This window comes from Lissotriton helveticus, chromosome 2_1, assembly GCF_964261635.1.
Source record: "Lissotriton helveticus chromosome 2_1, aLisHel1.1, whole genome shotgun sequence".
Classification (NCBI taxonomy): Eukaryota; Metazoa; Chordata; class Amphibia; order Caudata; family Salamandridae; genus Lissotriton; species Lissotriton helveticus.
The window spans coordinates 1,172,130,085-1,172,154,803 of record NC_136059.1 but is presented as its reverse complement, the minus strand read 5'-3'; the positions used below and the strand labels follow the sequence as shown (position 1 = coordinate 1,172,154,803).

Sequence of the window (24,719 nt, the reverse complement as noted above, 5' to 3'; positions counted from 1 at the left end):
TCCTTGCTACGGGGTTTCCACTTCTGTTTGCACTACTCGTTTTTAACGACTAGTCTAGAGCACAGACTTGTTTCTTTAAACTTCGGGTTTAATACTTGTTTCAGCATGACTTGAGCCGTTTTGCTTTACACTTTATACTAAATAACGGGCACATTGTATTATCTTATCGCGTTTTAACATCCACGAAGATTTCTTATACATGTTAAACACACATGTTACCAGATTTTTATATTGAAGGTCTTCCTGTAAGCATTGTATATATCTCTTTCATTTTTCAGAACATTCCCCTGATGAAGGGCACAGACGATGCCCGAAATGCATTGGGATGGATATCAATATGGGATGGATGTTTATTTGATTTATTGATGTTTTGGTTGTCAAGCCACCAAAGACTTTTATGATGAACTATGTTTTGAACATGTATTGACATGAAAAAAGGACTACAGACTCGTGATATCTAACGGGCATTAAATGCATACCTACAAACTGCTGTACAAGTTTCTGGGACCTTTAATTTGATTTATAAGACTGTACCTTTTCATGGTCTTTTGCGCTGTTGCCTGGGGGACAGCTCCTCTGTAGGAGCTGCGACATTGTTAAGTCACTGATGGTCTCAGAAGATGTGGTTGCTTTTTGTTCTAGATGGACTAATTTGACAGCAAAGTGAACCATGCCTTTGTGAGGGAACAGGTGAGATAGGGGATTCCTGCCACAATGGCATTTCCTTAATCAAGTCTTAAGAAGGTTAGGACATGCTCTGTTGTTTTATAAAGAATAGAGGATTGATTTTCTTTATTCAACAGAGATGAACATTTTGAGTATTTAATACTTTATTTATGTGTTGACAACATGATAGATTTTGCCAATAATTTAAACAAAGTCATTTGGCTGGACAGATAGGAGAATGGTAGTAACTATTACGGTTGAGCGGGTTTGATAGTGAGAAGTCCTACTTGTTTGTTGCTGATGGAAATCATTGGAACTCAGATGTCTCTTAATTAATTCATTCCGTGCTCATGACGGCTCCCGGCCATCATGGGTCACGGTAGTCGTGTGCTTACGATGACCAGGAGCCATCCGAACGTTGCCGCGCCGCCCACGCGTGATTAATTCCCCTCCTGTGCGGGCGAATTAACCAGTGGGCTGAGTTCGGACAGCTTCCGGCCGTCATGAGCGCCTACTGTGACTCATGACGGCCGGGAGCCGTCATGAGCACTGCGGCGCCGCGCCCACTTCCCCCCCTTCACATCGTGGCAAAATTAACACCGCAGCGAAGGGGTTAAGGAGAAAACTTCTGTTTAGCTAAGTTTGAGACTGGAAAAGAGTTGCAATATTTTGCAAATTGGTTAATATTAAGTACAGCTGAGTGTCATCAGCGTACTGATGTATGATCACATTATTATGTACCAGTAATAATCCAAGCATTTCCATGTAAATGTTAAATAGATTTGGGTGTGAGGATCGATCTTTGGGGAACCCCCATGGTAAATCAACTGGTTCAGCTGTGTGGTCTGACATTTTTTAAAGGTAGGAGAACAAACAGTTTAGGACATTTCCTTTGAAGCCTATGCAGTGTTCAACATTTGTTAGTATTCTGTTGTGATATATTGTGTCAAATGCCACAGTTAGGTCAATGAGCACCAATTGACAGGTGTCTCCCTTGTTGCGGATGTGGTGAACATCGTCCAGTACTTTGAGTCAATACTGTGTCCCGTCCAGATTGCTGAGTGTCTAAAATACCATTCATGCTCTAGAATTATTTAATAAAGTATTTAAAATTAAAACAATAATAAATCTAAAACTCACGAAATGTTATATTTAAATAAACTGATCAACCAAATCATAAAAAAACAACATATAATTAAAATATGAATTCATCAATCAACATAATCATCATAAACATCATTAGCTGAATTAACAAAAAATTGTTAAAAACAAGATTTTATATTTTAAATAAGTTCCTCTCTATTCCCTACAAACCCACGAACCTGTTACTAAATAAAAAATTGCGAGTTAAATTTGGAAAACATTATATTGTACATTCACAATTACAAACTATACTGCAAAAAATAAAACACAAACAATATAATAATATTACTGCCTTGCAATAATACAATAACTAAAATAAATGAATTACAAAATTATATTTTATACAACTATATTAAAGAAAAGCATATTACATACAAAAGTATTTTTAAAAATAATATAATGTACCTAAAAAACTACATTCTCACCTTCTATATCGTGGGATACGGTATTTTGAGTTGACAACACTTTTGACATGATATTCTTGTATCATAAGTTTTTTTCCACTGTATTTTGGCGAATACTACTGTGGCTAACACTTCAAAGGGGTATAGGGAAGTAAGAATTATAGCACATTAACTTGACCTCTGCACATAACACATCGCAATAATGCGATCACAATCAAAGTAAAGATGTCATTATTAAAGACACAAACATAAAGAACTGCATCATTAAAGCTCATTGCAATGATGTTCATAAAAAACATAGGGGCATATTTACAACAGAATGGAGAAGAATGGCGTTGAGCAAACATTGCTAATGGCACGCTTCTCCATTCTGAAAATGAAGAGATGCGCCATATTCACAAGAATGTGGCTCACCCCTGAGTTTTTCCTGCCGCTGGCGCTGAGCTCAGCTACCTAGCGCCAACGCAGGCACCCTTGCATCAAAGTGCAAGGGTTTCTGCGTTGGGGGGAATTATTGTTTATGTGCAGGAAGGTCTCCTTTACTGCACATAAATAATCATTCATGGCATTTTGAAACTTCTATGTGTGTTGCTTAATGCAGCACACACAGAAGTTGCAAAACGGCATTTTTTGAGGGGGATTGCTTATGTGCAGGAAGGGTCACTTTCCTGCACATACACCATCAATGCCAATTTGCTGTTTTTGGGTGCTGCACAAGACAGCACACATAGAAACAGCAAAACAAGGAGAACAAAGCATTTCTCCTCGTTGCGCAAAGTCCAGTTACCTGAGTAAAGCGTGAAAGGGAGCCTTAATTACAAGGCAGCGTTAAGCCACATTAAGGGTAACGGCCGAAAATACCGATCTTCGGCCATTACCGACCGGTATTTGGATACTGAGATGTAGGGCATCTCAAAATACAGATTCGGTAATTTTACCGAATCGGTAAAATTACCGAATCTGTATTTTGAGATGTAGGTAGCACTGTAAACAGTGCAACAGGGCTTTAAGGATTTGTTATTTACCACCAACTATTAGTTGGTGGTAAACAATGAATTCCTATGTAAATGCAAATATGTGCATTTACACCTGTGCCATGTGGCACACATACATGCCCTTAGGGCCCTTAGGGCATGTATGTGTGCCACATGGCACACAAGCACTAATCAGGGGTGCAACAGGGTGTCAAAGTGACACCCTGCCACCCTTGACTTTTTCGGTATTTACCGAATTCGGTAATTACCGATTCGGTAATTGACATTCATTCCTATAGGCCTCCAGGCCCATAGGAATGAATGGCAAAAACCGAATCGGTAATTACCGATTCGGTAAATACCGAATCTTACCGATTCTGTATTTTTTGCCGAATTATTATCTACATCCCAAATACCGATTCTGAAATACTGAATTGGTAAAATTCGGTTTTTTAGAATCGGTGTTTTCGGATTACCTACATCTAGCCCTAAGTGGCTTAACACTGCCTTGTAAATAAGGCGAAGCCCCTATCGCCATCACACCGCTCAATGGGACGTCGTGGTGGCGATAGGGGCTTGTAAATATGCCCCAAAGTGTGTAAACAAAATCTTCACAATAGTTAAGAATGTTTGAAAATTATGTCAGAACAGCGGGGAAAATTCTCAACTGTTGTTCAGTCAACAGTGGCAGCTCGTCCGCTAACGCAGAGGAGCATCACCCCACTGCTCAAAAGGGAAAATAAAATGATAATAACATATCGTTATTATAATATTATTTTATCTCTTGAAGTCAGTGGTGGGCCGGTGTGGGACTGGCCTGTGCACTCCCAAAGTGCACATGAACTATTTGGTCGGCAATCTTGGGTGTTCCTACCAGGCTCCATTACATAGCATGGTCAGGAACATGTTCCAGGCTGAGCGCCGATACACGGTGCTCAGACCAATCACAACACCCAGCGTAGTGATTGGGTCATGGGAGACGGAGGAGAGGCGACGTCCGGCTGTTCAAAGTAATTCCTTTTTTTGTGTTGTATTTCCCCCCCTCACTCCCCACTCCACCACCCCCGTCCAGTAGCAGCAGGTACTAATTACAAAATGTGAAAGAAGAGCTTGCATGCAAGGGCCAGAGTAACAGATGCTTCCAAATGCACATACCAATTCACGACATCACACCAGAAAACAGAGATAATGGGAACTTTTTTCTGCAGGTCACTGCAGAGGTCAGCATTACTTCTATCAGTGGGGAAAAGGGACAGAAGAGAAACTTTGGAACAATTTAAAGTAGGGGTGTTCAATGGTGGTCCACATGAGTGAAACCCATGTCAGATTTTCAGGGTGTCCAAATGAGATACATTGGAAAGCAATGAATCAAAATGGAAGTCATTTCCAGAGCAAGTGGCTGTCCTCGAAATCTGGAATTGATCCAGATAAAATCGACTGAGGATGAACACCCCTGGTTTAATGGATTCAGCATTTAACTCCATATCAACCCAAAATACCCTGTTGATTTACCACATGGGTCAAAAACATCCACATCTTTCTTTCAATAAATGTCTCCACTGGGTGATAAGTTGATGTAAAACTAGCTCTTGGAAAAAAACAAAAGAACTACATAAAATGTCAATGGTATACTCTATTATTTTACTCCTTTGTTTATTGCTGTTTGAAGCCTCATACAACTGTACATGCTGTTTGTCTTGATTTGTTTGCTGTCGTTCATGTCACTTGAACCTATGAAAAGCTATCTGTTATCCATCAGGTCTTAGCTGCGCTTTATAAAAATGAAAAATAAATAAATATAGGTCAGTATGAAGTTTATAGAGACTGAAGCTATCATGTTTTAGATGCTTGTTTCACCAGTCATTGAGTTGTGCAATGATGTTTTGTATACTTACCTCACTCATAAAGCATTCAGGAATAGCCTTCTCAAAACAGCATCCTGACATAAAGACCAGAAGCCGATTCCGCAATCTAGTTATATCTTTAAGGCTGTTAAAGATCAATTTTTGACTATAATCCACAAGGGATCTGCAAAAAAGACAGAAAAATTGAGCTAGCAACCCTGTTACCAAGAATGCTACAATTAAAAGTACCTTTTGAAGGAACATGCATATGATGAAACTTGTTTCCGGGCCCAATGTCCATGCACTTTATAAGCAATGAATAGAATAGAATAGAATAGAATGGAGTTTTTTTTTATTCAAGCCCAAGACTAGAACCAGGAAAAGCATGCAACCATGTCTAATGTACAAGATGATAATAGTCCAAATGAGAAGGGTCATTTTTGAGTCATCCCGTCTTTTCTGATTGATTTTAGCTAGTATTTTCAGTCTGTGAACTGTCACATTGCTATTTAGCCTAACAATGCTTGCGCTCTGATCCTAAAACATGAGGTAACATTAGTGACACTCAATGATTATTTAACACTTAAGTAAGGCCACAGTAAGTTGCCACATGAAAGTGCACCAGTGGCATAAAACTTTAATGTCAAACATGTGCTATGGTGTAGACTACACTACCTATAAGTGTAACTTTTCAATCTTGGCTTCAAGCCTTTCAATTTGACCTGAATGGTTGTAGTTTACAACCGAGCAGTACCATAAGTGAGAAATAAACTGTTTTTGGCATGTAGTAATACCTACCTTTATATATCATCTAAGTCTCACCTAAGTGTGCCTTGTTGACCACAAGACTGAGAGCTTAAAGCTACATATTGGGCCCAATTCACAGAACTAACTTAAGACAAAATCCTAAACGTACTACCATTTTCGTATTCACAGAAGGCACTTACTCATTTTGGTATTCACAGAAGACACTTACTCATATCGGTATTCACAGAAGTTAGAAGTCCTAACTTTAGGACTCCTAAATGCCTTCTGTGAATACCGAAAGTCCTAAAGTTAGGATTTTTCTCAGTTTAGGAGTAGTAAAGTTAGGACTCCTAACTTTAGGACTCCCAAATGCCTTCTGTGAATACCGAAAGTCCTAAAGTTAGGATTTTTCTCAGTTTAGGAGTAGTAAAGTTAGGACTCCTAACTGTAGGACTCCTAAATGCCTTCTGTGAATACCGAAAGTCTTACAATTAGGATTTTTCTCAATTTAGTAGTACTAAAGTTAGGACTCCTAACTTTAGGACTCCTTAAATGCCTTCTGTGAATACCGAAAGTCTTAAAATTAGGATTTTTCTCAGTTTAGTAGTAGTAAAGATGATAAAAATCCAAATTTTAAGACTTTCGGTATTCACAGAAGGCATTTAGGAGTCCGAAAGTTAGGACTCCTAACTTCTGTGAATACCGAAATGAGTAAGTGCCTTCTGTGAATACCAAAATGGGAGTAAGTTTAGGATTTTGTCTTAAGTTAGTTCTGTGAATCTGGCCCATTATGTATGGTATGCACCTACAGGAAGTAGCCACAAAGTGTTATTTCTAGGTAAATGTTGTTTTTCCTATAGAAAGGCCCATTTGTGATGAACATGTAATTCAAAGATTGTTATTAATATTTATCAAAAATGAATTTTCATGGATAAAGTAGATTCTCGATAAATATACCAGAAAGGTAAGTTTGTTAAGCCATATTTGGTGCTGCCTGAAAGTTTTAACAGTAATTAAGTCAGTTCTGCTGTATTTCCTTTCTGATAGTGATTAGGGATTGATGGGAAGTTGAAAGGTCTTCATGCAAGGGTATAATAGAATTGCGCCTATAAACAGGTATGCTGGGAGGAGCTGGCCATTTATCCTCGAATATCACAGTAAGATGTGGACAGAAACAGGGGGCATCACAAAAGGCCATAGGTGAAGCCTAGCTGTTGACATGTTTATATAAAAAATGGGTTATTGTGAAGGAAGTATTTCAATGGGTGATCCCTCTCAGACTTCTGTCTCTAAACTCCATTGGTGGAAATCCTGAATCCACAAAAGTATAAAGAAGTTTGACATAGACAGATCTTAATTTCTATAGGGTGGATCCTGGTGGAGTTTGAGAGCTCTGGGCAGTGGAGCAAAGGCCCTGCCATCTAGACTAAAAGCTTCTGGGATAATTTGCAGGCAGGCAAACGGGAACTGCTCCAATAGTGTGATGGCTGGACTGTGTGATTGGAGCAGGTATTATCAATAATCCCTGGCAAGTGTAGAGAGTAAAACTGTTATCTCTCCACCAGCTCATCAGAACACAATTCGACTTTGGAAGATATTTCAAGGACGAGAGAGGACGTCTGCATGCTGACTGCTGTCTGCATGGAAGAGGACAAGACCTGCTACCACCTGTACTCAATCCTCTAAGAGTGCTTACAATGGTTTGGAAAGCTGGTCTCCTCTTAGGGGCCTATTGCGATGTCGGTTGTTCGGAACACAAAAAATACTGAAAAAGGACTGCAGTGAAGAGCAACACACTGAGCAATTGGAATGGACTGCTTTAGACCTTGTTTGGAAACCTGCCTGTAGAAAGTAGTTGAGACAGACACCCACTGTTGAACTTTGCCAATAACTACAATCCTTGTCAGGGTGAACCACAAAAGTCACTAAATTAGCCTGTGATTAACCCTCTGGTAGCTTGTCACAAAGTAGTCAGGCTTAGCATTGAGGAAAAGTGCTAAGTATTTATGCAGCTCATAAAAACATAACACAACAAAAATCTCAAACCAATTTAGAAACACAGAATGCATTTTAATAAACACAATTAATCTAAACAACAAAAATTCAATCAGTAGAACCGGAGATATGCAATTTCAAAGTTTTATGTAAGTATAGCCCCTAAAGTGCAAATAGGCACTCACTCGCAGTCATCTGGTCATGCTAGACCAAGAGAAAGTTACAAGTTCAGCCCAACTACGATGGAGTTCAAGTCAGATACAGGGATCAAGTCAGTCCAGCTGAAAAAGTCACTTTTTCAAAGTCCTGCATGAAAAGTTCCGTTTGCAGTGGAGGAGGCAACCAGGATTAGGGAGAGTGAAGAGCAGGCCATGTGTCATGCACAGTTGTTGCTGGAGCTTAGCATTAGCAGTCATCATGGGTTGTTACTGTAGCATTAAGTGCAGATCTCATGTTCCTGGTCATCACTGGCGGTTGCTGTAACATTATTCAGGTTCACCGGAGCTTTATGTTGGCAGTTGTCAAGAGTGTCAGAGTCCCGTTCATGGTTGTGAACGGACCAAAACTTCAGGATTTTAGCTTTTCTTGTAGAGGTGTGCACACTGATGCCAGCCAAGGGTCAAGTACCCTGGAGAGGTACCTCTTGGCGATCAGGGACTCACTCTAGAAGAGGCAGGAGGGGTCAGACAGGTCCAGGCAGGTCTAGGGTGGCAGGTCAGGTGGGTAGTTGCACGGAGCCCTCTGGAGCTTGTTGTGTCCCTGTAGCTCAGAACAGGACATATAGATTGCCTAACAAACAGCTTCAAGAAAATATATGACTTATAACAACCATTCTGTAGGACATTCAGCTCCACAAACTAATAAAGATGATATGATGAACATAGGTTCCACATAGGAAGGTGAAGGGTATATAGACATTCAACCCCATAACTGATTAATTGCAGGCACACTCAGTCTGTATTTTATTCCATATAGTAAAACGTGTACATAGGAAGGTGAAGGGTATATAGACATCCACCTCCATAACTGATTAATTGCAGGCACACTCGGTCTGTATTTTATTCCATATAGTATAACGTGGACAGAACGAGTTTATTTAGAAACGTCATGAGTGAGATGGAGTTCAAGTTTTAATAGAGTCGAGTGGCTAATAGTGACGTTATTATACAGTTCATGTACACAGGGTCATTATAATCCAGTGAGAGGAATCGATCTCTAGATCTCGCGATACTTTGACAATGAAACTACTCCAGAATTCCGGGATTAAGTAATGGCCACGTGACACGATAGGAGAGCGATTTTGTAACAGACTAAAATGCCGGATAAATATAACGCTAAATCACTACGTTTATAAAGAGGATAGTAACTAGATTCTATTAAAATATATAGTGAGTATTTCTCACGATAAACCCGGGTTAGGGGCCTTTTTGGAAAAACTACCCGTGTAGTTCCGATTTCTAGGGGACGCACAGGATATGATGCGGTAATCAGAGTTAATTAACTGCAGTGGAGGGCGTCTTTAGATATAAAAACACTCCGATTTATCGCTCTTAATATACTCCAAAATAAAGAGACACAAGAGGAGCAGGGAGGCCGACGTACAAATAAAAGGTGAGAGGGGCCGTATGGTTATTTAGATCGAGGATGACATCCACTTAAACGCGAATGTAGCAGAGAGAGATAGAGTATCACCAATGTGAAAAGCTATTCTTAACGCGCAATACAAGATGGGATATCTTAGCACAAGGAGAACATATCTCGCTAGGGGCATAGAAACCTCTTTTTAGATTAAGATTAACAATATCTTGAACACGAGGCTAGCAGAGAGAAACACCGCATTCTCAATGCGGTAATATACATTAGAAAACTAAACTAGGTTTGTCTATTAGCAAGGTAAGGGAAATGTCTGCTATAAACAGTATGCTTATTTAACGAATGGCGGGATAACAAACTAAATATATCTACCTACGGGAAAATAGAGATAGCGTCTTTTTAATATAAATGAGGAGATTGAGTTATTTTAAACACGACTGTCTAAATAACATTGAGGTTGATGGAATAAAACTTCTCTCTTCTAGAGCGTGATAATTGATAAAATCAGTTCTTGATGAATTGGAAGAAGGTCGCGCTAATTAACCAGAGCGCTGCTCGAACGGCACAAGTATCAAGGCATCCAGCCACGCGCTGTGTTTTTGCCCCTTTTCCCATATTAGTGGGTAAGTGGCGATTCTGTTTCTTTTTAGAGCCATGTATTAAAACAAGTATCGGATATCAAATTCTAAGGAACAACCCTCCTTTTTTTCTGTGTTGTCTCCATTAGGATACCCTTTGGCTATCTACAAAAAAATCGGTGGCTCCCTTGACTCTTAAAAGAATATTCCGAACTTATAAGGTAAATCGAGCTTCGCTAAGTGGTGCAGATTTAGGCAACCAACTTAGATAACACTGCTATCACTAAAATTAATCCCCCCTTTTTTTTGGGAATTTAGAATCGTGCACTATTCGTGAAATAAATAGCGTACTACTACTCAAGAAGGTGTCTGGTTCACTATCGACTAAAGTGGTGGTGACCCCTGGACTAACCATAAGACACAGATATTCCAAGGTAAAGATAGCTTGAATAACAGGTGTAAAGCAAGGAAACCAGTTTTGAGAACACTCTCAATGTTAACACCATACCTTCCTTTGAACTATTTAGATGTGTTCTACTATCCAGTGACACTGCACCATTCCATAAGGAGGTGTTCTATAATATCCAGGAAGAATCCTATAATTGAATATTAAGGATCGATTACAACCCTCTTCCTATATAAGGTACAATCAATTGAATAAAGATGTGGCTTTTGCAAGAACTTTTTATAACAACGTTAATCCCTAGCGAGAGCACTTTACCCCCCCCTTCTTCTCATACCCAAACCTGGCATACCACATGTCTAATAAATTAAAAGAGGATGAAATTGTGCCATCTAAGTTTAGCGATTGTTTCAATTGTTTTTCCTATTAATGTTACTGATGTACTCTGTATAAAAGAAAAAAATAGTGACTGTACCTAATTGTATGTTTCTTTCTAAATTAGAACCTTGTCCTGATGAAGGTCGTATCATAACACCGAAACGCTGCGTCGACAACTTTGTTAAAAATCTTTTTAACTGTTCTTCATGTGGATCGACACATTTTTAACTGTTTTAATTGGCACTGAAAGAATATTTTATGAATGTATTATCTTTTGAATAAATTGTACAATTTTTTATATATCATTTTATTTGTTTTTTATCTCATTTCCTCTATTGTTGTGAATTATTATACATGTGGTTTTATTTATTATTTATTTATTTAATGATTTATAGAGCGCCTGGTGACCCGGAGGCATCCCGCGCTGAAAGGACTTGTGATGACCGGGGGGGAAGGAGGTCCTATTTAGGGAACAAAAGAGTTTTCAATTTTTTGCGGAAAAGAAGGTGGCAGGGTTCCAACCGCAGGCTCCGTGGGAGTGAGTTCCAGCCTGAGGATGCTTTCACTGTGAAGCGTCGACCGCCGGCGCGAACCTTCCTGAATCTTGGGACGTTGGCCAGACGCTCCTTATCCGAGCGCAAGAGTCTTGGTGCTTTGAAGGGAGTGACCATGTCTCTCAAGATCGAAGGGCCTAGGCCGTTGAGGAGTTTGTGGGCGATACACATAGCCTTAAATTCTATCCTCTGTCGCATTGGGAGCCAGTGTAGGGCCTTAAGCGCTGGTCTAGCAGAGGTTCTGTTGGGAAGGTTCATTAGTAGCCGAGCAGCCGCGTTTTGAGTGCGCTGAAGTTTTGCCAGGGTAGATTCGGGGGCTCCTAGATAGACGGCGTTACTGTAGTCCAGACATGAGAGGATCAAGCCTTGGACCAGAAGCTTCTTCGATGGAGGGGGGAGCAGCGGAAGGATCTTCCGGATGGAGCGCATAAGTCCAAAGCAAGTACCTGCTGTTTTAGCTGCCTGGGTCTTCATGGTGAGTTCGGGTTCGAGCCAGACTCCTAAGGTCTTAATTTCCTTCTTCGGGGTGGGAATCTCGCCAAAGACATCAGGCCAAACCGAAGGAGGAATAGTCGCCCATTTCTTGCCCATAAGCATGACTTCGGTTTTGGAACCGTTGAGCTTAAGTGATGAATCACTCATCCAGTGGTGGATTTCCTGGAGGCAGTTCAACAGATTGTCTGGGCAGTGGTCAAGATGTGAGAGTGAGACGACCAGTTGCGTGTCGTCCGCGTAGCTCACTATCTTGATCCCAAATGGGGCAACTACATCCTCCAGCGGGGCCATGTAGGCGTTAAACAAAGTGGGGCTTAGCGAAGACCCCTGGGGGACTCCGCTAGAAAGAGGGAGTAAGGCTGAGCGAGAGTTGCCGTCCCAAACCTGGAACGAGCGGCCTGATAGGAAAGATTCTATCCAGGCAAGCGCGGTGCCCCTGAGTCCTGCCCTGGCCAGCCGATGGATCAAGACACGGTGGTTCACCATATCAAAGGCTGCACTAAGGTCCAGGAGGATCACTGCCACTGACCCCCCTGAATCTAAAATGCACCTTGCCTCCTCGATGACTGCGAGGAGGGCGGTGTCCATGCCGTGGCCAGGACGAAACCCAGTCTGGGACTGACGCAGGAGGTTGTTGGACTCAAGGAACTGGGACAGTTGGGCGTTGACCAGTTTTTCGGCCATCTTGCTAATGCCCGGGAGGAGCGAGATTGGCCTGTAGTTTGCCAGGTCGGAGGGGTCCAGTTGAGGTTTTTTAAGAAGAGCTTTGACTACTGCTTCCTTCCAGCTCAGGGGGACAGAGCCTTTGGACAGCGAGGTGTTAATCAGCTCTGTGATAGGGGACACGATGGCATCAAAGGGTTTGTGAGTTCTTCCTTCTGCATTATCTTGTGGATGTGTCTTCCCAATTTTCTGGCAAGTCAGGGACTCCTGTGTATTTCTATTCTAGCTCAGAACAGGAGGTCATCCAACTGACTCTTGGTGAAACAAAGGTAGCCAGGGAGGAAGGGAGCAGTTCCAGTCTTCCTTCTCAGAAAACAAGGCAGTCATAAAGCAACAGGGAGGTTCTCTGGTAACAGCAGGGCAGTCCTTTGGTGAACAAGGCAGGCATCAAGTAGAAGAGCAGTCCTCTGGGGAAAAGGCAGTCCATCATTTGTAATGTCCATGGTTTCAAGACTGTACTGAAGAGTAGCTCTGGAGATCCGATATTTATGCCTGGCAGCAGTCTTTGAAGTGGGGGAATTTCCCCTCACTACCCCAACATCTGGATCTGGAAAGTTCTTAACTTCTCCTGTCAAGGCTCTAAGAAGTCTTGGGTGACATAAGACTAGTATCGGGTTCCTTTGTGTGTGCTGGAGGCAAAGCCCTTTGAAAGGCTTATAGAGCTCCACCCCCAACTATCCTCGCAGCATGGCCCACCCTGCCCACACCTAATCCCTATTGTGTCACTGTCTGGAAGAAATACACAAACTCCAACAGCAGAGCTAATCATGGTCATATGATCCAGAACACTGGCAGAAGGCACAAATGGTTAGGATAAGAAAATGAAACCTTTCTAAAATGTAACATATTTAGAATTGTGACTCTCACTTTACTATTAAAGAGGATTTTAAATTACAATTCATTTGAGTGCAAACACCATATTTCTATCTGCTCCCATTTAAAGGTTATTGTTTATTAAATGTAATAAGGTAATCTCATGTTAATCAATGGGAGAGATAGGCCTTACAGTGGTGAAAGATGACTTTAGGAGTTTTTCATTATCAGGACATGTACATCTTTAACCCAACTTTCCTACTTTTTAAATACAAAGCACCATGCTTTGTGAGCCTTTAGGGGTTAGCTTAGGGATAACTTATAAGTATTAAAAAGGAAGGTTTAGGCTGGGAAAAAGGTTTATTTTGCCAGGTCGAAATGGCAGTTTTAACTGTTCTACAGGCTGCATTGGCAGGCCTGAAACATGTTTTAAAACGTGTTTTAGTGGGTGGCACAAGGAGTGCTGCAGGCCCACTAGACGCATTTCATTTACAAGCCCTAGGTACATGTGGTATAATTTACTAAGGACATATAAGTAAATTAAATGTATCAATCAGATAGATGCCAATTATATCATGTTTTAGCGAAAGAGCACAAACAATTTACCATTGGTTAACATAGGAAAAAGTGCAATGCCTTTAAAAACAGGTTCAGCAATAAAAGGCAAAAATCTGGGTGAAACCCTGTAAAAAGGGCCACATCCAACCCTGGCCACTTAAGTGCATGTGTTTACAAGTAAATTACAAATCACATTCATAATTTTTTCAGCCGGGGATTGCCAATGACTTTGGAGTTTCAAAACTCTCAGTGCAATTGTGAAATTAACCACAAATATTTTTTTCAAACGGGATAACGTACCGTATTTTGAAAGAAGCATCAACTTTGAGTGAGAGGTCACATCCAGTGTTTCCTGGGTTTTCTCCTGAGAAGACCAGAGAGGGTTATTAATGTTTTAATTAGAAAACATTTCAGAAAAGAATTTGGCTTTGGCACTGTATTTAATACAAGCGTTTGGTAAATGTTCAAAGTAGTTACACAGTTAGTGCACACATGCTTTGCACGAATGGAAGAACGAGAGTCGCTCTGTGATCATGTTTTCATATGTAGACTTCCCTGCATGTTTGCAGGGAATGGTCAGGGCAACATGCCTGCTGGTTTCATCAGTGGTGATTCATATGTGACTATTGAAACACTCCAATGCAAAGCATCTTTATCACCCTGGTGGAACCAAGGAGGTTTCATGGAGATGGTGCACAGTACACAGCTGATTAAAGCTCTACAGATTTGAAATGGTCCTTGTTTGATCATTGATACACCTTGGGTTAATATTCTGTCCTACTCCAAGAGTCATCTGATACAACTTATGAATGTATGTGTTCTATAAAGGAAGCAGTTGGAAACCTTGTGAACTAGGTGCACCTACAGCTAGCTTTCATAGTGGTCACTGCACATCTGGTGCTTTCGTCACACACAAGTGTTCTTTTAACTTGCCTCTGCAATGCCTTTGTGGTTATTTTTCTACTTTCTCTTTCTCTGCTCTGTCCCCCATGCAAGAATGGGTACTTACCTTCTCGTACTGCGTCCACCCATTCCTGACCAAGCCTTCCCCCAATACACTGTATTCAACCCACTCCCCCCGGTGTCATTTCTCCCTCCCCCGCTACATTTTCGCACTCCTGTCACTCCCTCCCTGCCTTGCCCTATTACCCTCACTCAGCCACTGGTTGTCTTCAAAATGCATTTTAGTGCAAAATCACTTAAAATGCATTAAATTCACTCATATTGTCAATACCATTGAGACTTTCCCGTTGGTGACAATCTCTTGGTGAATTCATTATACACAGTGACTTTGCACCAGGATGCTCTGGGCAGCAGCACATATCACATTGGTCTGCATTACTGTATTGAGGCATACAACTGTAGTCATGCTTAAACTGGGCTCCCAGGAACCAGCAAGGTCTTGAGTGTCAAGTGCTCATGAAGTGGTAGTGTAAAAGAATAGTAGCCATTGACCTATGCACAGAAGGCCACCCCAGCCCTTCCCCACTGCAGAATGAGCCTTAACGCGTTTTAACTATACAAGTGTATGCTAAGGTTTACGTAATAGTGTGATGGTTAAGGCAAAGTGTGTGGCCCTGATGAACATGAAAACAGCTCAATCAACCCCACAGCTGGTATTTTTGTCTCCACTTGCGATGATACGTTGCTAACAAGTTTAGCCAGCATGACCACCTGAGAGCCGGTAAAAATTACGGCACAAATGAAAATTGTACACATCCTCTCTTTATTCTATTTGATATTAGTCTCCGATATTTTACTCTTTTAATATGCATGTCTACATTAACAACCTTGGTACGTCCCACTTCTATAAGAGGGCATATTAAGATTAAATCCTGACCTCTAGTGGTCGTCTTCCTCTGGGCCCTGGGAATTTTGAACTGGGAATTCATACTGGAGTCTTTTGTCGCTAAGATTGCCTTTTCTACTCATCCATGATCTTGAGTTCTAAAAAGAGGCCTTCTGTCTGAGTTAAATTATTGACTTCTCTACCGCTTCCCACCCCCAGAAAAAATAAAACTCCAGGGTGCCTGCTTATATAATCTAGCAGTTACGTTGAAATACATTAATTGAGAGAGGGGAACAACCCAGCAGACACTCACTGGGGAGAGCAACTATGGTCACTAGCTAAAGAATAGTGCGATGGCCCCCCATGGCTCCTTGAGTCAGTCGGCATTGGTAAGTGTCTTCAACACTTTCCACAAATGTCCCTTTCAATACCTCTGAACTGAACTACCTATAGTCCTCTGTCTCTAACACAGCCTTAGACACCATCAGTTGTTGCCAATCACTTCTCATGCTGCCTCATACTCCATTTCCACTCAAAAAGAACAAGGGGGCAGATTTACAAATTCTGCCGCATCTCTGCTAATCAGCAGAGATGCGCCAGAACAGTTGCGACACGCCAAACCACCCGTGCGCCACCACTGATGTGCCGCATTTACAATGCGGCGCACCGTGACGCTCGGATAGGCTGATGCGTGTCGCATCCCCCGGTGGAAAGACGGCACATTGCTAGAGTTGTGTCGCAAGAGCGACGCAGCTCCAGCAAGGCTCGGGTGCCCCTATGCCTAACATGCTGCGTCAATCCTTACGCCTGCCCCAAGCAGGCGCAGGGTTTTGACGTAGCATGGCCATAAAAGTGACTGAGTGAAATCTTGTAGATTCTTGCCACTTTTCCGAGGCGTTCCTCAGCCGGAACGCCCCCCCCCCCCCCCCCTGTGCCGGAACGCCCACATGTGGCGCAGAGCTTTACAACATGACGCATCTCCCAGATGGATCACGTTGTAAATACCCCGCAGCATGGCGCTGGCTTTGCGCCACCGCTGCATCACAAAAGTAACGCAACGGTGGCGCAAATGTGGCGTACGGGGCTTGTAAATCTGCCCCTACATTACTATCACGCTTTAGCCAACTGTACATCATTTCATCTCACTCTTTAGCCTCTCAGAATTCACTCTACATTTCTCGCACATTTGCTGGGACATCCAGTCACCTCAGAACTTTTAACCAAATCCACTCACATTTCGTGGTTGTGGGGAAATACTCACTGCTAATGTAAGGATGTCCTATAGGAACTCTGTTGTTTCCTCCATACTTAATGTGATCTTATTCCTTTGGTCTCAGCCCGGTGCCTCGGTAGTGGAAACAGTACCCTGGCTATGTACAAGAAAAATCCTTACTTTACAAAAGCTGTCAAGATTGAATAAAAAGCAGATGCCCGATCCGAAACAATGGAAGCAGGGTAAGTCACCTTTCACCATACTAACTCTGTTTTCACCTGAAATACCTCTCCCTACTAGTACTTAAAAGTGGACGCTTTTGCTGTCAGTGCAGCAACTACCAAGTGCTTCGTATCTCACCCATGCATGTGCCAGGCACCAGTCTGGTGAGAGTCTGAGCCACATCACAACTAGGGCTCCCTCAGCTGTGGCTGGTCTGTCTTTGGGTGTCTTGTGGCACACAAGAGGAGCTGGGGACCTGAACCTCTACTCAAAATGATGGTCTCCTCCAGCCTAGCAGAAGGACATGGAATCTGCACCTTTTAAAGATTATCTAGCTTATGCTTAGATTCCCAGCCTCGATTGCTCTTCCACTGCTTTTTCCGCTCATGAGCAATATGTAGTATCACTGTCTTTACAAAGTCCGCGCCTACTGCACATGTTACCAACTTTTAATCTTGTCCATCTGGCATAATTGTACTAGTTTGGCAGCATCTCAGCCTTTCACACTATGAGGAAATGGGGGTTATTACATGGTGTGGTGGTGCGGCCTCACTGTGTAATACTCTTACCAACCTCTTCAGGTTCACTAGGTTTCGACTGCAAAAAACTTCAGCTCAATCCTGGGTAGCTGTGGCACTGAGCAGGAAGGCTTACACAGAGGAACACATGTAAAGCATTTAAGCAGCATCAAAACAATTGAAGAAGAAATCAACACAACACTCAAGAAATCCAACACCAATGTATAAACATAAACTGTATTTTTATAAGAATTTAGACACTAAAATGAAAAAGATCCTTCAGAGGGTTCCGGAGATATTTTTTTATGAGCACTAATTATTCAAAGCAATTTCACTCAACTGCGAACAAGCCTTGGCAACATCAATGAATTATACACTTAGGGCCAGATGTAGGTAATCTCAATTTACCTATTCTTAAATACCCAATTTTACCGATTCGGTATTTAAGAATAGGTAAATGGGATGTAGAATTTTCGGTAAAAATTACTGAATCTGTAAGATTCGGTATTTACCGAATCGGTATTTACCGATTCGGTAGTTGCCATCCATTCCTATGGGTCTAGAGGCCACTAGGAATTAATGGCAATTACCGAATCGGTAAATACCGATTCGGTAAAATGGAGGAAACATTCAAGGGTGCCAGGGTGTCACTTTGACACCCTGTTGCACCCCTGAATCGTGCTTGTGTGCAGATGTGGCACACATACATGCCCTAAGGGCATGTATGTCTGCCACATGGTACAGTTGAAAATGCACAGATTTGCATTTTCAAAGGTATTCGTTATTTACCACCAACTTATAGTTGGTGGTAAATAATGAATCCTTGCAGGTGAAAAGCACTCACTTGAGTGCTTCCTACATTTCAGATTCGGTAATTTACCGAATCGATATTTAAGAATTCGGTAATTTACCGAATTCTTAAATACCGATTCGGTAAATTACCGAATCTGAAATGTAGCCACCTACATCCCAAATGCCTAATACCGGTCGTTAACGGCCGAAATTCGGTAATTTCGGCTGTTATAGGGTTCCTATATCTGGCCCTTAGAAACTTTTTCAAGGGAAACTTAGATACGTGTCAATGCGGTCAGTTACAAGTATTTGGGGTGACCAACTCCGGCAGGGAGCTAGCCAGGGGGGGCAGGAAGTTCCTAAAAACAGCTACATTTACAGAAGAAGCAGTCCTTCAGCAGTTCCAGGCACTTTGTCTACATTAAATTGGATTCCTATGTAGTGGTTCTGATGCAAGGGAGGAAGGATGTTGAAGATGCTCCAAGGATGCTGTGGATACGACGTGTTTGATGGAGGTCTTCCTGTAGAGATTCCTACATCCACAAAGAGTTTATGGGGTCCTTGTTGCAGGGTCAATGTTGCACGAAGTCCTTTCTACTGCCAGTTGCCCGTTGTCACACGCACATCCTTTCTGGGTTGATAACTCGCCTTCTGAGGGTCCCAGCAAGAGTCCGACATCACTCCCAGTCTCAGCAAACACAGGGGCAACTCTGTGCAGTGGGTCTTGGTCCTCATGCTGCTGAGCGGCGGTGGTAGCTGCTTGAAGGATTTAGGCTACCAACTTGATCCAGCAGGCTTCTCCAGCCACAGTGCTTCGGTGCTACAAATTGAAGGCCAGTCAGCTGGCCCTTGGTGTTCTCTTGGCTTTACTGGAGTCTTGGAGGTGAATTCTCCTTAAGCAGGACACTGCAGGCAAAGGGAATCTCTTCGTTAGCCACCAGGTGGAGTCCTAGTTGATGCAGCCTTCCTTTGCTGGTCCCTCAGTGCAGCAGGGCATTCCTTCTTCGGTCCTTCTTCCAAGTCAGTCAAAATCTGAGGTCTGAGTGCCAGGGGTGCCACCTTTACCCTGAAAAGTGTCCTCAGGGCAGGATGTGATTGGTAGCCAATAGGCTACCAGGTTCCCTCCCACCTAGTGACCACTTCCTGTAGAGAAGAGGTCTTCAAACTGGTGGGCGGACCCCCTTGGGGGTGCCTTAAGTGATTTCAGGGGTGCACTAGTGTCTAGCCAAGAGAATCATCATGTTTTGTTTTAAGTGTTAAAAGCATAAGCGGCAGTAAGCCACCTTGTAATGGGACATGGCTAACAACTTTTGTCATTTATTTCCTGACTGGGAGTATGTGTAATAAGGAGTAACAGAGCATGGCTGCAAAGTTTAAATATGTTTAGACATATTTAAACACTGCCAGTTTAGCAGTATAATTGTGAAAAAATTGAGGGGGCTGAGGACTTTTATTTTTTTTACAAGCCGGGGCGCAGCATTAAGAAATTTGAAGACCACTAGTGTAGAGTGTGGCATTTGGCTATCCTTGAATGCACCATTCTGCCTACTCCCAAGATGGTGAGACGCTCTCTCAGTGTTCTCCCTTCCCTAGGCCACCCCCAGGATGTGTCCATCTCAAGGCTATACTCCCCTGGAAAAACCAGTTTGGCAAATGGTCTTTCCCCTATGCTCCCTGTGCCAGCCAGACTACCTCAACAATGGGGCAGCCTCCCCCCTGGTGTTCCACATCTGCCCTTCAAAGGCGTCTTCAACTTTGAATCCTGCTTTTTGGGGTACACAACTAAATGGCTTCCTGCAAGAGGAAAGGGACACCTCCCTGGCCAGCAATCCCTCATTGTTTTCCTTCCCGAGAGTATTTGGAACGTCTCTCCATAAGGGCAGAAAGCTGTCTTGTGAAAAAGGCTTCATGAGTGCCCGGAAAGGCACTGGAGTTTTAAAGGCAACAAAGTGGCAGCTTTACAAAAGCTGCACACTACAACACGTTACATTAATTTAGACTTGAGATACAAGTCGGACTTTATGTAACTAATTTTTTGATACCTTGAAATGCCCACTTTGGACCCACCGGTAAGGATTTAGTACAGCTGAGTAGTCACTGAGTAACCCTTTATTCGTAGATTGGGCGACCAAGTCTTTTCACAGTAAAACTGTAGTTTAGTGTGTTTTACTGTCAGGACATGTAAAGTAAATGTTCTGTCTGTGTCACATGTTGCACCCTACCTTCAGGACTCTGTAGGCCTGCCAGAGTAGTGACTTGCATAGATGTACAGGGAAAGTGGTGCTTTGCCCTTTCTTTCAATGGCAAAGTCGATGTAGCAGTGCTGGACTGCGCTACCTGTCTGAAGTGGCGGACTGGGGACTCGTTTTACTTTGGGGGACCTCCAGGGTGGCACTACCAGTGCTGGTAGCCCTGGGATACTCCTCTAACATACATGCCCTGGGCACCAGGTACCATGTACTAGGGGCTTAAAGGTAATTTAGCCATTTCCAATTGGGTACAGCCAATTCAACATACACTTTAGGGTCAGGGCACTGCCACTGAGGTCTGATTAGCAGGGCGATTTGACCACCATTGCACCATTGCACCCGCCAGGGATCCTAGATCTCTGGCAGTGGCGCAGTGTTCTTGAGGCCTCAATATGCTTGGCGGGACCGCTGAAATCCTGTCAAGTGTATTACGAGTTGCGTCTCTGCCACGTTTTCATAGCGGTTCCTACTCCATTAAAACCTTGACAGAGAGAAAATAAAGGGGGCCATAGGCAGTCACAATATTAAATGGCTGCAGCCAGAAATTTGATGCCTGGGGGAGGAACTCAAAGAATCATCTCCTGGAATTGACATAAACTTACTGGATACAGAGAAGCATTCTAGGATAATACTTATAATCAAGGAATTAGACTTTGATATTTACATACAATTTCAGGAGTCATCCTTCCAAGGATTATAAACCCTAACTTTGCACTTGGTATTCTATGAGAGGAACAAAACAAATCCTCATCTTGTACAGACTTTAGGGCTTAGCTAGAATCTGGACAACAGGGCATTCTATTTAGAGTTGGGCGAATCATCATGTTTCTGCCGGTGGAGCCAGCTTAGACAACAGAAATCTTAAACCGATCGTCCAATTAAATTTGGGCAGTTGATCTTAATTCTTCAAACCATCTACCCTATTTAGAGCGGGTGGTCTGACTTTCTTTTTGTTAGTATTCAGGACCACCAGGCAAACCCTGGGATCTCGAAAGAAAAAACCCCAAAATAACCCCCACATTCCAGGGAGGAAGGTCCCACGATGTAGGGCCATTATCCTTTTGATTTACAAAAAAAAACTCCAAATTTGAGAGCTTGTTTTTGGCCATCAGCATGAAACATGGTGGCTATTCAAATGATTTTGACTGCTTTGAAACCATTCGCCCTAATGGCAGGTACTCTGCAAGTTCAGAGACATATGCTAAGCATGCAATAAATATAGTGGGCAGTAGTTTGCCACAGTAACAGACGTTATCACCGCCACACCTCCGGCTGATGGTGGGCTCTAAATGCGTACCATTGTTTTCCTTCCGTTTGAGTCACGTATGGTATGAAGGGTTTGCTACAGGATGGTAAGTGATAATTTAATGTGAGGAGAACAGTTTTAATTCTAGTGTCAATTTATTATGGTGTATCTTATAAACTTGTTAATCGTGCAAATTACAGACAGAGTTTGCCAAATTCAGAAAGTTATTATCTGTAGGTGAATGTGTATTACAGGTCAGGTTATTTCTTGCAAATATTATAAAGGTTCTATTTAAATCCAGCTCTGGGAAGTGCCAGAGTTTTTTATCTGTTTCAGACTGGACTGCAAACACAATCTCGGCTTACTTACAGTAACATTTTGTGAAATTGAGGGAAATAGAGTGAATGCTTAAAAGTAGATTTGCTAGAGCAACTCACAAGATGCTTCCTCAGAAACTAAAGTAAGAAAAAAGTGAAAATGTTTAATTAGAGAATTATATTTTCAGAACGTTACTGCAATCAGAAGCCCAGCTTAACCCCTTCGACGCTCATGACGAGCTCAGCTCGTCATGAGGTACACCTCTCGTACGCTCATGACGAGCTGAGCTCGTCATGAACCGCGGGTTTTTGCAAACTTCAGCGAACCGCGGAAATCTGCACCGCACGCATGGTGTTAATGAAAATGCTGGCATGATCAATAAACTGGCCCGTACAGATCCCATACATAATTAGAATGTGCTTTTCCCCCAAACGTTTTACCTTCATCCCTCTTGTTGCTAAAATATGTTTTTTATTGATTTTAGGACTCTGTTCACTTTACCACTGCTAACCAGTGCTAAAGTGCTTGTGGGCACACCTTAAAACATGGTAACTATTCCTTACACCTGATTGTCACATTTAATATACGTATACGTCCCTAGTAAAGTGGTACAACATATAGCAAGGGCCTGTAAATTAAAGCTACACATGGGTCTGCAGCACGTTTTGTGCCACCGACTTAAGTAGCCCTACAAAACATGTTTCAGGCCTGCCATTGCAATTTATGTGCAGTTTTAAACCTCCAATTCGACCTGGCAAAATAAAGTTCTTGCCAGGCCCAAACTCTACTTTATAATACATATAAGTCACGGCAAGGTAGGCCCTAAAGACCAATAGGGCAGGGCGCAGTGTATTTAGAACATTATGCATGTACTTTTAAGTTTTATAAGACCTGGTAGTGAAAGACTAACAAATTAATTTTTCACTACTGTGAGCCCTGCCACTCCCAATAGTTAACATTGGGTTACCTTATTGCATTTAATAAGTGCTAAATGTTGATAAGTAACAGGTAGCAATGTCATGTTTGCTCCAAAAGAAATTGTAATTTGAAATTCTCTTTACGGTAAAGTTGGATTTTAAGACACAGTTCTGAAAATGCCATTTTTAGAAAGTTTGCATTTTGTTAACCTGTTCATTTGGTGCCTGCTGCCTGCGGCCTGTGTCACATGGCTGTGAATAATTGGAAGTTGGCCTTTGTATATTCGCCCCAGACTGTGAGACAAAGGGGGAATGGGTGTTGGCAGGATGGGCTCTCCTGCCAGAATGGAAGGGGTGGAGCTGTTCTCTGTCCCACTTACATTTCAAGGAGGCTGGCTCAGGCACACTAACAAAGAACTTTATACCACCCTTTTGTCACCTTTGACCTCTTGGAGCCTGGGCTGGGGAGGAAGGAAAATTCTAGAACCAAAGTAGGGGAGTTTCTCCCATTTCAAAGGTATAAAGGTATAAATATTGGACCCTCAGACCAACTCCTGGACCTACAGAGAACCCCCATATGGACTGCCTTGTACTTCAGAATACTGTCCTGCTGATTGAGGCCTGCTTTTTACCCCAGATGACTGCCCTGTTGCTATCAGAGAACTGCCCTGGAGCTTGAAGCCTGCCTTCTACCATCAGCGTACTGTTCTGCTGCTTGAGGCATGCCTTCTGCTTGATTCCAGGACTACCAGAGTAATTTCAAGGTTTAATTGGCTGGCCTCCCATGTGAGCTACAGGTACACAGCAAGCTCCAACAACTTTTAACCTGGACTCAGCCTAATGTGAGTCCCGCCCTCCAAGTGATGCTTGAAACCGAAACCATGGGAAATTTTCAACCAAAAAGAGGCCTGAGAACCGGCAGAAGACCACGACCTACCTGCTCATCGATCTGCCCAAGGTGCATTGCCGATTGGCCTGGCTTCATGATAGCTCTTGCTATGTTATTCTATGCAGAAGCAAATCCCATTCAGCAGCTCCTCTTTGGAAGGCGATCCAGCCTTGTGGAGCCCCCTATGGCGACAGCCTGCAGCTTTGTCCCACTGGAGATTTTCGAATTCCAAAATACCGGCGTGTCCTCCTCAGACACCGCCAGCTGTCTTACCTCGCTGATCGTTACCTTCCCAGATAATTTTCTTCAAAAATTCTACTAGATTAAAGGTAAGCTGAGACCGGGCCGGATCCACTCCATTGTGGTCGGCGATAGCTTTTAACTTTTCCCCACGACTAGATATCAGAGGTTGTAGCTTTCATCTTTTAGCCACTATTATTCACTAAAAAATCAAAAATTCATATCTCCAGTTCTACTGATTGAATTTAACTAATTGGGGTGTCATTTTATTTGCTACAATGTTCTCTTTTTCTATATTGGTGTAGGATTTTTCTTGTGTGGTGTTTTTACTATATTACTGTTTGAGTGCTGCATAAATACTTTACACATTGCCTCTAAGTTAAGACTGACTGCTTTTGTGGCAAGCTACTACAGGGTTATACACAGGTTAATTTAGTGACCTTTTGTAGCTAACCCGG

The 24,719-nt window shown here is 42.5% G+C and overlaps 1 protein-coding gene and 1 long non-coding RNA gene across 3 annotated transcripts in view; one reads left to right on the top strand and one right to left on the bottom strand.

Annotated features, from left to right (window-relative positions):
* LOC144819644 (afamin-like) overlaps positions 1-24,719 on the bottom strand; it is a 127,803-nt gene that overhangs the window by 74,829 nt on the left and 28,255 nt on the right. The window contains exons 2-3 of the mRNA XM_078677457.1: positions 14,169-14,232; positions 5,083-5,215 (exon numbers count right to left, since the gene is read on the bottom strand). Of these exons, the coding sequence (XP_078533583.1) occupies positions 5,083-5,215; positions 14,169-14,232 (197 nt within the window). The remainder of the gene's footprint in view (positions 1-5,082; positions 5,216-14,168; positions 14,233-24,719) is intronic.
* LOC144819642 (uncharacterized) lies at positions 6,963-11,030 on the top strand. Of its 2 annotated transcripts, XR_013607490.1 has the most exons (3): positions 7,020-9,989; positions 10,094-10,165; positions 10,263-11,030. It is a non-coding gene; the product is annotated as an uncharacterized LOC144819642 (long non-coding RNA). The 2 variants fall into 2 exon arrangements; XR_013607491.1 differs by having other exon boundaries at positions 6,963-9,989; positions 10,094-11,030.